Consider the following 16656-nt stretch of genomic DNA (forward strand, 5'->3'; position numbering starts at 1 on the left):
GAGATATTTATTTGTTAAGATAATTAAATCCAAATTATAAATAACATAATAGGTACCTTTGAAAAATTCCATCAAAATTAAACAAAACAATGAGCCTGTCCCTTCTGATCATGCTCATTAAGACTCTTCAGCTATGAAAAAAGGCATGGACTACTACAAAATTGAGATTTCTTTCTGTCCACTTGCACGAATATTATAAATAAGACTTTCCTTATAAAAATCACATGAGATGCTTGTGGCATATTTTGTAAAATGCAACTAGAAAAAGACAACAAGATACTGTTAATAAATAATACATTCAATAACAAAGCAATTTTTGCTACTGAGAGACATCTAGACATTTTGGGGTACAGTCACCATGAAAACACCTGAAAAAGAGACATTCTTCAAAGGAGCGCTGCACACTACTTTAAAATGAACAAATCTACTGACATAATAGAAAATACATTATTGCCGGGCAAAGAAAGACAAACCCTTAGTCCTTGTAACAGTGTTATCCGACAGCAAACATTTGCTACATTGGAGAGAATTAGATCGAAGCCCTAATCACAAGACTCTAAACCACAACACGCTTCGTGATGTTTAACACACTCCACACAAGTACCTTTGCCCCTGGTGTGCCAAAGTGATGGTAAGTCAAGGAGATGTTTACCCAAGGGCTCACATCATTTTGACACAACATCCAGCCTGTAGCGCTTACATACGTCATAAATGACACAATAAATATTACATGCCAGTCACTGGAGGTAAGACAAATCCATGGACTTACACAACCTCAGAGGCATAATGGTTTCCTTAGCTACTTTAAAACCACCTCAAGACACTGAACTACCACGTTACCATCACATTTTCCAATAAACTGGGCAAGATAAGAAGGAACGCAAATCAAAGTACTAGAATTACACAAGGGCAAAATTCACCAGCTAACACTGACATCCCACATCACATTGCTCCTTTGGAAATATTGTGTGAGAGAGCAAAAAGGGCAATTACGCCCAGTCCCTAAAGAGACAGGAGACACCTTGCGTCTGTCCTGCCTGGGCTATTGTATACCAGCATTACTAGAAACCACAGACTGATCCCAAGCCAGCTTGTTTTAACCAAACGCTGAACTCCTTCCAAACATACGGTTACGGCATGGTATGTTTCACCATCGGTTCAAGCATCACTTGCTTGAGCACCCCAGGAGGAGGAAAGGCTAGCCCTCCCGCTCACAGCCAGCCTTGCAGATAGGGCCAGCTACAAAGCAGCAGGTCTGAGGCGTGCAGATGGTATGAGAGGGAAGGTGAGAGCAGGGACCTTGGAGCTACAGGTGGAGGCAAGCAGAAGCCAATCATGATCCTCCCAGCAACGCTGCCTGGGCTGCTTGCCTTCACATAACCTATTTTGTTCCCAAAGCAAAACACGAGGGAACTGGTATAACCCCAGTGACGAGCCAGCTGTGGGTTCCCTGCGTGCCTGTGGCTGGGCAGGTATTTCAGGATCGCTGCAGCTTGGGGATAAGGGAACAAATGTCAGGCCCTCCTGAAATCACTGACTTCTCATAAATACCTCAGTCAGGTAAATTCAAAATTAATAATTTTGAAAAACCTCTGCCTGGCCCATTTCTGTTCCACTGAAGCTCAAAACTCCTTCCTCAAGTTGCGCGCATGCCTGTGCCTACAAGAAACGGAAGGGAGCTCACGGCATTTTAGGCTGCACTTCAGCTTCCAGCCATAAGCAAGCAGCAAACCGCACCAAACCAGAGTCACTTTCTTCCTGGCACAGGAACAGACTATAGAATTCCATGGGCATTCCACACGGAATGGCATCATCAGTGAGCCCAACTGCTCTCCCTGCCAGTGCAGCCCTATGAGCCCACGCCTGGGAAGAGGTCTGATTTGCTGGAAATGCAAATAGTTTTGCCCTTACAATGCTGGAAGGAAGCGTATTTAACTTTAGGAAGAGAGCAGGTTTTTTTATTACCATCCTAACGGTAAAGCTTACGTTACCGGAATCTGAGTCTGGTTGCAAAAAGGGAGAGACAGACAAAACTGCACTGCAAAAACCGATAAACTATCTTCTTTCCATTTCACTTCTCTTTTCGGTATTTTACCACTACAGAGCTCATACTAATAATCCAGCTCATGGACACCACGACATTCAAATAAAAACACATGCAGTCTTTTACATTCATCATCATCCGCATGCTACACTTCACAGTTTGTTATCAAAGCAATGTACCACTCTATAAAAATATCGCAGCGAGGCACCTTTAATTTCCTTCACATCTGTGTTTGTTTGCTTTTCTCTTGAGCTTTCAGAAATAGCCAGATGGAACCAACACTGACCCAGGTTAAAGCAAGGTGTCTGGTATGCGTAAGAAACAGAAAGGTTTAGAAGTCCTTAAAGGACTTGGACCGTGAAGGCAGGATTGCTGCGTCACCGTGAACTGACAGAGCTGGAGAAGATGAAAATGACTCTACAAGATTTCAGTTGCTAACTTAGATACTTATAATTGCTCTTAAGTACATCTTTTAAGAAAAAAATCTGGGTTTCTAAATAAAAATAGGAGACATTTCTATCCTATGCCAGGGGTGAAAAATTAGAATTTAGAGCAAACTGTTTGCACATTCAAACTTGCTCTTGACCTGTAAGTGGCTAAAGCATGGCATGAAAACGCTTTGCACTGTCTTCCCTCCCACAACAAAGGAGGAAGAGCCTTGTTGCTGTCACTGTTGCACTTGAAGTTTCTTCTGCTTTTAAGAGGGCCCAGACACCTGCTGGCTCATCCCTCAGCAGAGGTCTCGGCTCCACTGTGGCACCGGGAGGCTGCAGTGCGGAGCCGCTCGGCCGAGGGGAGCTGTCAGCACTCAGCTCTGGTGATGAGCTGCTCAGGACCGGGAAAGGCAGGGCTGGGGACAACATAACCACGCTCCATGATTTTTCAGCTGGGAGACAACTTCTCGGATTCAAAACTGTCCTTGCCAGCAGGGTCAACGAGGCTGGCTGTGTCTGAGCACCTGGCGGCCCATGCCACATCCTGGGGAGAGAGCCCGGAGGAGGCTCCTGCTCAGCCTCCACCAAGCGAGGGCTGGGACAACACTGTGCATTTCATCCGGGGCTCGTACCACCTTCCACTGCCCCGCTGGCTCCCCTCTTGCCCGAATGGACTGTGAGCACCCAGCAGCCTCGGGAATAGCCCAAATCCCTGTGCCAGCCTGGCACAGCCCAAAGTACAGCCCTAGCAGCGCCCCTGAGCATCTCCCAAAACCCCAAGAGGTGCTGGAGCGAGGGGTTGCCCTCTGTGCCGGGGCACAGGTATTCAGCACAAGCAAGACAAGACCCAGGCAGTGGGTTTTAATGCCTTGCTTTCTCACCCGGACAGTTCTCCCTCAAGAAGAGGATAACCCCACTACATTTAAAATGCAGACTACCAGTAAACTCTCCAGTGGAACAGAAACCTTACTGAATGCAATTCCTGGGCATAATAATTCAGGTATTGGACGAGAATCTGAGAGATATTCACTGAGATGCCAACAAAAGAAAAAATGAAAAATAATGCAGTCAATGGAAAGAATACACGTACCAAAAACAAGAGGACAACCAGACTGATACTGATTTCAGTTGTTTATATGTTAGTCTAAGCTTGTAACTTCCATGAGACATAAAATGAAAATAAAAAATATTTTTATCACCGTGGCGGTTACACGCCATTATTAAGAAGGTTTATTAAAGGCCCCTTGTTTTTCACTGAGGTTGAAAGCAATTTTGGAAATGAATTTCTATTTTATTGATGCTTGATTGACTATGAGTGCACTAAGATATTGAAAAGATTCAAGATTTGCATGCAATTTAGGCTGAAACACGAAGAATCTTACAGCCAAGACTGGATTTTATGAAAGCCAGAAGAATTTTTAGCACTCAAAGACTTTTAAAGGTTAAGAAGAAGATAATTTCTTGAGACTTCATTGTTGATCATCATATGTAGAGTCATAAAAAGAAGATACTGTGCACAACACAGGAAAAAAGCATAAGACCAACATTTTTAAGTCAACCAGCATCTGAAACTAGAATTGAGTCTTAGATATAAACTGTCGTTACAAAAAAATGAGAATAAAGAAATATTTCTTCCCTGCAAAAACTATCAGAAAAGAAAAACTGCAGTTGAATAGTGGGGTGAAAAGATCATATCATTACATCAATAAAGGCTAACAAAATTATTTAACAATGAGTGGAAACGCTAGCAGGCATCAAATCCATCATGAACAATAAATTACTTGAGGATATCTAATTCCCAGATACAGCCAGTCAATGGTGAGGCTTCGCACTACAGAAAAATCCTTTTTTCATTTTCACTCGGCTCATACAATGCACTTGACAGATAGAGCAGCGCATGGATCGCTTCTATGCAACTTGCTGAAACAAGGACATGACTTAGATCATGATTTGATTTCAGACTGTGACACCTTGGCACAGCAGATGTTTCAAATGCAGCAAGATATCTGTGTTACCGAAACAGCCAAAGAATAGCACGAAGTACGCATGATGTACACTTGTGGAAAAAAAATATCAGTAGCTTACAGAATAGGAACCTTGAACTAGGTAGCATAATCTGGCATTGCTTTAAAATACCTTAATTTAAAAGTTTAGTCCGATGAATTCCCTTAGATTTGAGAACAAGCAACTGGTTAAAATCCAGGCAATTCTATTGATTTGACAGGAGTGAGAGCTGTAAAAGAGAGCAGAGAATTTGGCATATAAATTGAAGGTCAGGGCAGAGAGAAGAAAACCTTCTTCCCTCATTAAAATGCATGGCTTTTCACTTTCCTACAATCTATGTGTTATCTGAAGGTAATGTCATAGAATCATAGAATTGCTGAGGTTGGAAGGGACCTTTAAGATTATCGAGTCCAACCTTTAACCTACCCTGACAAAAGCCACTTCTAAACCGTGTCCCTAAGTGCCCCATCTACCCTTTTTTTAAACACCTCCAGGGATGGTGAATCCACCACCTCCCTGGGCAGTCCTTATTATACTTACTAACAGGGAGGGTGGATTTAAACACAGAGGTATAAATTCAGTCAGAAAAAAAAAGGTTGGCTTGTTTGCTTGTTCTCACTGTTCAAAACAGTGAAATCTATATTTTATAAAATTTCTGGTTTTTTGACTTTACTTCCCAAGCATGAGTTAACTAACTCTCAGAACATCTAAGCTAATTACAATCTCCATTCACCCGACAGAGAAATCACTGTAGGAAGAAAGATTGCAAACGTTCTAGGTTAAGTTGTATTGGAAATAAGAAAGCCTTCATTTTAGTTCTGAGTTAATGCAGTAATTAGTACCAGGAAGATGTGAAATACTGCAGACAAGCTCGCTTGCACTCAGTATTAATAAACCTGGAGTGTTTTATGTGTCTCTGTTATGTTTTTAGGTTTAGAGCCCAGAGGAAAGTTCACGGGAGCGCACAGGAGATTTTAAACGACTTGTGAACGCAGCAGGTTTCACCCCAGTAAAACAAGAACCCAGGGAAAGAGAAGCGAAAGAATAAAGACCTAACACCTGCTAATAACTTTAGGTCACAATTCAGCCAAGCATCTAAATACATGCTTGCATCCCTTTATCTTTATGAGAAATCTTGCTTATTTATCTCCTTTCTGATCTTTGTGTAGTTCTTCAGACACCATGACTAAATGGCAGTACATAAACAATAACAGAATTCAGAAGACCTGAACCTCTGTCCCGAGTTTGTTTTTCTTTCTTTTTTGGCTACATTTGGAGTATAACATTTAATTTTTTTATCTAAGGACACCACATGGAGCAGTCTAAAATTGGAAGCTCTGCAGAAGTTCGGACTTGAACACAAAGCTAGAGGCGCAGAACAACTTGAAAACCAGGGGAAACACTCACATATCTCTAACATAGCGTTTTTTCAGTTATCAGTGTATTTTAGGAGAAAAGAAATGGGATCTTTTTTCACATGTAAAATTTGTGCAATTTTTTATTCATTAAATGATTTTGAAGTAATTCTTCAGGATACTAATAAGTGCTTGAGCTATAAACTTCAGGCTACCAGCTAGTTTGTTTACAGTTATATAATTGTGTGCCGATATATTGTTTGGGTAGTCTATAGAGACCTCTAAAAAGGGCTAATAAGGGTTCTGACTGACACTTCATTCCATTTCCAATGCATGGTGTAGAGCGCGAACAAAAGAAAAATCCACTGTTTCTGCCTGCGCACGGAACAATTCTTGGAAATGCTTATGGGGTAGGAGTTTCAAGAGCACTGAATGCTGACCTAATGCAATATTGGCTCAATGGGGATTTCATGACTGGTATAAATAAAATCACAGTAAGTGTTTTTTGGAAGTCCTTGCCCTATGCAGCATCATGCATTCACCTTCCAGTGACCTCCTCATAGACGCAATGTCTCATACTCAGATAAAAAGGCTTTCGCATACAGAGAGGTCTGTTTTATAACAGGCCAAACAATCCAGCATGACCAAATGATAACACTTAAGGACTTATTTCAAGTTATTTCAATGCTCGTTTCAGTTTTCAGTACATTCAAAGTCCATTCCTTTAAAATTAGTCAATGTATGATCTTCAGGAACAAAGCCCTCGCTTGAAGAGCCCTCACAGAACTAAGAAATACCACTCAGCATATGGGAGACATCGAGCAGGCAGAGCTGCAGCTAAAATATCTTTTTTTTTTCTTGTCAGTGCAGCACGCTCTGGATCATCTGCTGAAACGCTACGGGTCAAGAGGCAGCAATCAACGTGTGTGTTTGCAGGAGCCCTGACAGACTACTCCAAAACAGCATTCTCCTGAAAACCGGACATCTTCTGTCAGTTTTGCGCCGCATACTGAAAGCTATGGGTATCCGAAAAGAAAACTTGCGCACTTTTGAAAAGGGGAGTGTTTCTTTTCAGCGCACGTATGGACTATATAAAAAAGTGTTCAAGCATTTTCTACAAAAATTAATACACGTGGAGAAGAAAAAGAAGTTGTGATTATGGCACTCCCGCAGCACACCAAGATCCTGGTCGAAGACATCCGAGCAGGGACTCAAATCTGGGTCTCAGTGCTCCAGGTTAGACTAGTCCAATCAAAATCTCTTTTCCTCTGTGCATCTGTTCTCAGTGGAAATGTTTCCTTTACTACACAGATAATCACACAATAACAAAGCTCCTCGCAGGATATGTAGATACCCTAACTTCTTGGTAAGAATTTAGCTTAAAATATACTATGCATCTGAAATTGCTCCCTTCCAATGAACAGAAAATGATGCAACTCATCTTTGCTATGGGCCCCATCTGAGCAAAACAATTCATTGACTATACAATTAGAAATCAACAGGAACTATTCAAAAGGTACTTTAGTGTTTTATTGAACACCAGGTTATTCATAAACCCAGAGAACAATTACCTGTGGCGTTGCTCTCTTATACTCACTTTAGAGTCACTCACAATAGTTAAATCTAGCGTAAAAGAAAAAAAGGGTTTAACTTGGAAAGTGAAGACACCAAATAACACAGTAAATTCCAGGTGGTCCGAGTGCTAAAGATTCACTTGCCTCAGAGGGACCCAAACCGGATAAACACTCAGCTCCACAGAATGCTGACCAACTCAACAGCAGCAGGGAGTACACACAGATTATTTTAAGATGCAGTTTTAATAGGCCCTTCTGAGACTTGCCAGGGATCAAAAGTGTTTCAGGGCAAGAAGCAGGCTGGTCTCCAAAGGGATGAGCTGCCATCATTTCCAGCAAGCCCAGCACTTCTGGCTGTGAAGCAGGAGAGGGCTAACCTTGCCACAGGTAATTATCTAGGACCTGCTCTGCAACAGCACTTCCGAAATTGTACCGAATCTAAGCAGAACCACTCCGGCGACTGCCAAATCCCAGCAGCAGTCAACAGCCTTGTCCTTACCTGCTACCGCCCTGAACGTACCTGCTGCCTTCACATGGGTGAGGGCTACTCGCTGTCCCCAAGCCCCAGCAGCATGCCAGGGCTGGCTGAACTCAACACACAGCTGAACTCCTAAGAGAGGGCTGGCGTCATCCGCATGGACTACCAGGAGCAGGCCACCGAGCCGCATCCCCTGCCCCATGCAATGCCTGAGCACCGGTTAGGACACCATCGGCGGGCACCTGACAAAGCCACAGCAGTACGCTCATGGGCAAACTATGCACCACTAGGGGAAACGCTTGAGGTTGCGCTGGGCCCTGCACAGCTTAGCCTTACAGACACAGCTGGGGTGGTTTCAGTCTTGTGGAGACCTCCAAATGCAGCCTATATTCAGAAAAAAGCATGAATCACCATCTGGAGATGCCCATCTCTCCTGACTGTAGAGAGAACCTATGCAACCATTTTCAATTAACAACACTTTTTTTTTTTTTTTTTTTTTACAGCTGAAAAGACAGAGTGAGATTCATTTTTAAGTATACGCATTAAGCTGAAGAGGCTGAATACACTAGGGCTCAACCTGCTGTAATAAAAAAATGAAGAGAATGAACAATCAGGGAGGAATAAGTAGCTGCTTAAGTTCTCATTGCTGCCAAAGAAATATCAGCTAGGGAGAACAGGTTAAGCCTCCTGTTGGGCGTTTGTGTTGCACTTAGGAAAATGAGTTTGCTAATATTTAATAAAAATGCCAGTAAGTCTTTTACTAATTGTTCTGTTCAAAAACTACCAAAAAGTCAAACATCTGATAGATTCCAAGTGATGAAATTGGGGAATTCAAGGAAAGAGAAGCTAATTTACAATAATCACTTTGAAAAGTGCAGCCGCCTTCTATCTTCTTCCTCTTCTCCAGTGATAGAATTACCAACGCGTAACTGAAGTCATGTTTTCGATTTGGAGCTAACTCTTGTTGGATTTACCAACACTTTAGAAGAAAAGATGGTTCAAAACAACAAAGTATATTAGCTACCTTATGGCTGATTTTTTTAACTCACATTTCTAACCCCAATGTGGATGGTTATCAGGAAGGACAGAACATAGAGATCCTTTAGGATGACACCTTGGGGCAGAAATACAAGTCCAGATGATCCCAGAGGGAGATCTGATGGAACCACATGACATTAGGAGCAGGTCCCATTAGGGAGGTCACAGCATACCAGGACAGCCACAGCCCCCAGAAAATTCCCCAAATAGCCATGGAGCTGGTGGATAGGCATTTCTGGACAAGGTCTCGTTAATTTTGTTTACTAGGAAGTATCAGCTACCAGAAATCCCACCATATCATTTCATAAAGGAGACAAGTGACTTAGAATAACGTCTGGTTAGTCCATTTTATCTATGTGTTTCGGGGAGAGTGGCAGGAGAGAAGGGAAAGACAGATTTTTCATCACAATTCATTGTTCCATTGTATTTCCCTTTCTGTTTGATCCGAGTTTCCCCTCCTCATAGCCTTTTGCTTTGCTGCCATCCTGCAAAAAGCCATTGGTAGGTCATAGGTAGTTCATTTTTTCACAGTCACTACCAGAAGAAAATGTCCTACTGTTGCTTAGAACTGCGGATCTTTATCAAGACTTGCTACGCTCCAATTTGTTACACCACCGACTTGATCTTCCTTTTTTCCAGCATCATCCAGCTCTTCAACAACTGCCTGTCCTTCACATAACCTGGACTTCTTCCAACACTTACTAATCTATCGAGCTGAAGAAAAGAACCAGAGCAGGCAGCAAACGGTGAGACAGCGTTCACTTCCTTCAACGTTCTCACTCCTGTTCTCCTCATTAACCGCAGGCAAGGGCGAGACAGATATTAAACCAGCTTCCATGAAGATGGACAGAGGAAGGGTTTTACGTAACTATCACAGCTCAGCCATTCAGTTTTAAAAAAGCAGATGCTTTGCTTAGTTTCAGCTCCCATGGAGGTGCGAACTCAGCAGCGTACGCTGTGACACCATTTTGATGAAGCTAACAAAAAGGTGAAAGTAGTCAAGTCGACAAAACAGCCAGTATTTCAAAATTCTACAAAAGTCGAGCTGTAACTGAGGCTTGGACCTTTGACTTTTGTAGCTGCTTCACCCCAAACCTGTTATCTTCGTTTCAGCAAAAATATAAAAATAGAACATTCATGAACAAGAGTCCTTAGTATGATAGCAAGGTCTGTGCCAAAATTATAAGTGTTTTTATTCTCATGAGCACACACAGCCCTTTCTCTATGATTTTAGTTTGCTGGCTTCTCTTTTGCTTGTCTGTTTTAGAAGGAGCTCCAAAGGCTTCGTAATCAACAGGAAGGAGAAATTTTACATAGCTTTGGTGCAAGTTCAAAAACTGATCTTGATTTACTCAGAAGCATATACACCACCAAAGAGACTATATCTAAAGCGATTTCAGTGCTGAATATCTTCCATGTACAGCTCTTGTAAAGGAACTGAACTTACTCTACTTACAAACTTGGGGCAATGCTTCCTATGCAGAGCAGTGACTCCAGAGCTTCTGTACCTTGTCACCTCTATGATAAAATTAAGAACTAAGAACATTAATAAATCATTTGGCCAGTCCGAACTAGTTTTTATTGAAGATGAACTGCAGTATCTTTCAACCTGGCAAAGACTTGTGCAGCTTTATCTACTCTATTAAAGAAATTCAGAGAATTTCCGTGGCAGTGGAAACAGAGAATCTAGAGTAGGAAATTTCACTAACAAAATAAACATCAGGATTTCAAGTCACTTCAAGGAAAATACAGCAACGCAAGCAATGGGATGTGATTAAGGGAACTGCCATCAATGGATTGGAATCCATCAATAGGTAAATGCTGGATCGATATAATCACTCTGACCAAAGTTTGCCATGACTGTGAGATGCTGATTTCTCACGGTTAATACAGTTAGCCTCCTGGATTGGCCTGTGCCTGTCTTTAAGCAGAAGTACTGTCGTATCCCATGGTGTGACCCCCCTCCTGAAGAAGGGCACAGCTTCAGCCACTTGCATGCAGTGCTATATTTCACATGAATGATCCTATACGTGGATCCTCGCCCCTCCTAGATTTAGACAAGTCAATCCTCACACTGAGCAGCAGCACGGGCAGAGAGTATTTGCTCCAATGTTTCTGTCAGGCAGCTGCCATTTCCATGTTCCCAGCTGCTTTGCTTTTGCGTGTGTGTGTGTGTGCGCTCTTGCCACAAAACACGTGCAGGACTCTCCTGTGTCCCTTTTTACTCGCTGGGCAAAAGGCCGATCGTTCACCAGTGTTTGCACGGACTGACAAGTCGGCCAGCTAAAACAGGTTGTGCTCTCTCAAAAGGGGCATTTATTTCTGGTTCTCTTCTTTCCTCGGCTGCCAGTTTTCTGGAAGTTACAGAAAATTATTTACCCTTTAAGCCTTTACTTCCCCATCAAACACAGTCGTCTTTGTAAGATGCAGTTATATTCACTCCACATAAATGTGAATAGAGACAGAATTACCAACTTCTCCAACACCAGTCAGACATCACACACAGTCTCGGTCTCTCCTACTCCCATAGTTTTTTTGGAAGCTATCTCCTTGCAAACGTCAGAACTGTAGGCATCAGAAGGGACTCACAAAGACCGCAGGCTACAGGTTTGGTCTGCCTCAGTCTTACGGAAGTGGGGAATACAAGATCTCCAGATACCCAGGGCACCAGATGAACATGAACAAGCTAGACATTACGAAACACTGCACAGAGTTTTCCTACAAAAATACGTGTTTTTCTCTTGTTCTTCTAATCCGATTATTTTCCCAAGGCATGAAAAAAAGGATTACCAAAGGGTTGGACAGCCGTCAGAGAGGTTCAGAACTAAATTCCCAAGTATTGGTAAAAATACACAAAAACGACCAGCAAAGAGGCAGTTCCCCACTACTCTCCTCATTCCCTCCTCCCCCCCAAGGAAATACTGGCATCCTGCTGAAGTGCCATTTATCACACCATATTTCAGCTGTTGTTCTCACAGATAACATCATCTTTAAAGCACTAAAAGGCGCAAAACTTGACGCGTACAATAAAAACCATACAGGCACCTCTTCTTCTCCAAGAAAGGCAGCTCAGTAAAATTCTGCCATAACAAGCAGTAAAGAAAATATTTTACTTTCAAATTTTTCAAAACTTTACTCATCAAATCTATGATGAGTACCCACACCATAGATAAAACAAACATAATGAAAGGGAACAAACTATCAAGTGATGTTCCATCAGCGTGTTGACTGTACTTTTAACAAAAATATGGACAAAGATAAAATGGCTTATAGAAGCACATTCAGATTTTAACAGAACAATCTCTAGAACACTGTTCAATCCAAATCTCCACGTTACAGTTTAGCACTGCCCTGTAATCCTATGGAACAGTGCCCACTTTATGCTCAGAATATCCATATTTAGAAAGAAGATTTTATTATGAAACATAGGTTCAAAAAGCAAAACATGATTATTTTTTTCCTTCATAGATAGTTGAATTATTCATATTTTAAAGAGCCACGGATTTTGCTTTTTTTTTTTTTAATTATAACTATATAACTTGCAGCTGGTAGTCTACAAAGAGAGACGTTGAGATATAAGACGTCTTATGATAGGACACACCCCCCCAAAACGCTAGCACTTCGGATCTAAAACAGGTAGCACAGGAAATTGTTGTGGAAATCTGATGATAGTTTTGTTGTTTCAACACTTTGACTAGAATTTCAGCTACTAGTGACGGAAGGATAAGAAAGAGAACACTGGTCTGGATTTTAAAGTTAATGGTGATAACACCTTGCAGTTGAAATTGCACCATGGACCGAGCTGGTATTCTCTTCTTGTCCTACAGTGCTAAACCAAAGAAAGCAAACAAAAAGATTTCTCATTTACATGGCGATAGGACCATCTGCTGCCCAAGTAATAACCCAAAATAAAACAGTCCTTCAGGCGCTGCGCTGACCGGAGCAGCGCTCGTGCAATGCGCACGCTGACATAATTCACCCACTGCGAGGAGAGAGGCTGCCTTACGTAAGGGCCTGCTGTTTTCCTTTGTTTTTTTTTTTTTTTTACTTTTTTCTTGCTGGCTACGCAGTTTTTCAGTGCTCCCAAAGGCTGTTTCATTTTATTTTTCAGACTATCTTTATCCAGATACAATCTTGCGAGAAAAGCACAAGTCTTTAAGGCTAACGTTACAATCCAAGCAGAAGAGCTAGTCACACACAGAGAAAGGATTTTTGAAGCTTCAAACTCGTTTTAAATGACTTACATTCATTTCTGCAGTTTTTCTGCTATAAGCAAATGACGAACCTCATTCTGCGTTCCACTGAACACCTCAAATCCCCTTGAACATTCCATGAACATCTGGAGTCCAAATGAATACAGAATTAATCCCCAAGGCCGGACAGCAAAACAGGTCAGGAACCATCCCTGCTACAGAAGTCACTGTGGAAATCTTGCGGCAGGTCAACCGAAACCAGGCTGCACTTCGCTACTGGCTTTGTTAACACAAGTTTTACTTCCAGACCAATTTCCCTTTACCAGCTCTTGCCCACAGTATAGCCTTAGCGTAGCTACACATGCAATGACTTCAGCTATCCTGATAAAACCTACAGCAAGCAGGCCCACCCGTACTCAGTCGCAAGGCATTCCTAGGACACTCTCCTAACCAGATTCTTAGCACCCGTCACTCTCCCAAGAGTCTTTGGAGGAGTTGATGGTATACCCAGCTCCTGGGGCTTTTAACCCTTTCCTTTTCCTTCCATTGGGGGGGGGGGGGGAGGGGGGGAAAGTAAAAGGAAAAAAAAAAGAAAGAAAAAGGAACGAAACAAAGAAAGTCAACAACACACACATGCTCTCCTACACACCCACGCGCACAGAGAGGGGAAAAAAAGGAAAAAGGGAAGTTGTACGAGGTGCCAATCTGGAATGAAATGGATTTTTGAACAGACAGTCATATTTGGCACTGTCAGCAATAGCTTGTGGGTGGCCCTGTGTCTCTCCGAGCCTTAATGCCCTTTTTACATCGGTCATTTAAAAACGTCCCTTGGAAAGTTCAGCTGTGCTGCTTCTGACATTATTTTCACAATGCTGCTGAATGGACTCGATGGAGAGATTCACTTTCCCCCAGCCCAGTTCCATAAAGCACTACACATTAAGGACGTATTCCAATTGGCCTTCAAGTTGCATTTTTACGGTCCATGCAGATCCACGATTATTTTCCCTTTAAAAAGAATCAACAGAAAACAGAACTCCCTGTTGGAGAGCGTGGAAATTAAAAACTGCTGGATCTCCCAAACTGACTCCTACAATCCTCAGGCAGAGGACTGGATTAAAGGGTCCTCACATGGTTCTAGCTGCATTCTCAGTACACCACTTTTATGAAGAAACCAGAGCTGTAGAAATTCCTCCGGCATGGCGTGGAATCCAGAATCGGGTAAGACATTGTCATAGTAATGATGGCTAATAAACTTCCCGTGCAGGTCCACCGAGAACGGCCAGAAGCCATAAATTGTTACTTCTTCACACAGACCAAGGGCGGCACTGACTAGGAAAAGTCCCGTGGAAAGCCGTTTGGCGTGGATCCCTTTGCTCTTCCAGAACTTGCCGATGTCACGCAGGAAATTGGGGTTGGCGAAAAGGACCGCCTGCTTGGCACCGAAGTCCTCCAGGGTGTAATAGACACGTAGGGAGGGTCCTGTCCCTGTCTTCATGGAGAAGGCTGGCATGTAGATGTAGCTGTGGTTATACACCTTCACACTGTCCACAAATGCTTTTCGAGACCACAGCAGATTCTGGAACCTGTAAAACGAAAGAGAAAAACAAGTTATCACACAGAGGTTTTCACAGTCGTTTCAAAACCCAGCTAAAGGCTGCTCTTCATACGCATATTTACAATTACCTGCACACCTTTCTCGAGCCCAGAGAAAGTCGAGCCAAACTTCTCACTGTCTGACACTGCCTCTCTTCCAAAAACACAAACCTGAATAGACAGTTGAAAACTCTCTGGTACCCTGCTAGCTCTGGAAACCAAAACGTTTCTGATTTCATCTTTTCAAAAAACCCTGAATGAATACTGAAAGTTTTCCTGAAAATCAATCATTTTTAGTGACATTTTTGGTTTTGTCCAAAACCCAACTTACTTTTTTTCAGGCACAGGAATCTTTAAAAGAAATTTTAAAGCCTGTGTTGTTCTCGTTTCTTAAAGGTATACTAAAAAAGGAATCCAAGTTACATTCTGAACAAGCAATACCAAGAAATACTTAAATAGAAATTTTGGACTTATAAAACTTGTAAGACTTGTAAGAACTGCTTTTGTTATGTCAGGTTGTGCTGACACAATAGTTAATTCTTGTTCTGGAACTGAGAGAAATCTCAAAGAACATACTTTGTTACAAACAATAAAACAGAAATCAATGAATTTTTAGGATAAGTGGCACCACAAAAATTTAGCAACAGGCTCCAAATACTATTCGGAGTGGGTGTTTAAGACAGCATGATATACACACTACTATACCTTTCACGGCTATAACCTTGCCTTACCACATGCTTCTGGATATGCCAAGATGAATGAGACATCTGGCAGGAAATCCTAGGCCATTCTCACACACCAAAACCTGCACTGATGTTTGACCTGTCCTGATGTCTTGACACTAAACAAATCACATTTCAGTAAGATATTAAAGTATCCCAAACATGTATCTTGCGATGTAACTGATACGGAGATCACGCAGGGCCACAGGTAAAATCCAATACCTAAACCACAAACTTGCTAAGTAACACTCGCTGTCCCAGCGTGTTGGCTGCATTGGAGGGTACCTTTGCATGAGAAAGTCACTATGATTTACACTTGATAACCTGCTTTCTTTCCGGAGTCCGTGTAATCTTCACAGCACCAGTAAGTCCTCCCTGCCTTTACGATGTGATGGTATCCGTAGACTTCATCGTGCAGGCAAAGTTCACTACCCTCACATGCACTCCTTTCAGGGCAGCTGGGCTGCTCTCCCGCACGTGATCCCTAATTTTTTCTCAGCTCCCGAGTGCCCACCTTGCCTTTGTTGGTGCCTCCTCTCCCTGTCTCCTGCAGCTACAGCAAATGTGCCGTGACTCATTTCATGCAGCAGAATCCTCAGAACAAAAAACTTGAGACAGCAGCACTGGATTTTTTTTCCTCTCTCTGGTGTGGGCAGAGATAGGAACACGAATACCTTTTTTAAAGGGCTATGAAGAGATAAGTTTTATGTATAGAACTCTTTGAAACAACAGCAAGACTCACATACACAGCAAGATAACACAGGTTTAAGCAGGATGCCAGACGACCTCATGAAGCACCAGGTAAAATTTCAGCTGAAACAATTGTCAACAAAAAAATATAGCTTCAACAGCACTGAAGTGTCTTATGAACGTGTGCCAGTTTTTTTTTTTTTTGAAGTCTCTGCTTTGGCAGAAAACTTGAAATATTCCTAATAAGTTGAAAGCTGAAAGGTTTTGTTGACATTTTCAACATGCAATATTTGGTCTCATGATTTGCTACAAGTTTCTTTCAGAGTTTCCTTCAAGCAGGATTAGAAGAAGGCTGTTTTGAAGCAAACCCCCTGAAATCTGCCTGGGTCTTCATTCCTGTTTTGCTCTGCAGATCTGCTCCTACTGCGTGATGCTATTTGCTAATGTAGACAAAGCCACTCTCTTCCAATCAAGAAATCAATTCAACCTGAACGTACAAAACAAAACAATAAAAATCATTTCATAGCTTAT

The 16656-nt window shown here is 42.2% G+C and overlaps 1 protein-coding gene across 1 annotated transcript in view; it reads right to left on the bottom strand.

Annotated features, from left to right (window-relative positions):
• Window positions 1-5395: 5395 nt before the first annotated feature.
• ST8SIA1 (ST8 alpha-N-acetyl-neuraminide alpha-2,8-sialyltransferase 1) overlaps window positions 5396-16656 on the bottom strand; it is a 139154-nt gene continuing 127893 nt past the window's right edge. Inside the window, exon 5 of the mRNA XM_054203851.1 lies at window positions 5396-14703. Coding sequence (XP_054059826.1) covers window positions 14217-14703 — 487 coding nt within the window. The 3' untranslated portion in view covers window positions 5396-14216. The remainder of the gene's footprint in view (window positions 14704-16656) is intronic.

Source organism: Rissa tridactyla, chromosome 1 (genome assembly GCF_028500815.1).
Source record: "Rissa tridactyla isolate bRisTri1 chromosome 1, bRisTri1.patW.cur.20221130, whole genome shotgun sequence".
In the NCBI taxonomy this organism is placed as follows: domain Eukaryota; kingdom Metazoa; phylum Chordata; class Aves; order Charadriiformes; family Laridae; genus Rissa; species Rissa tridactyla.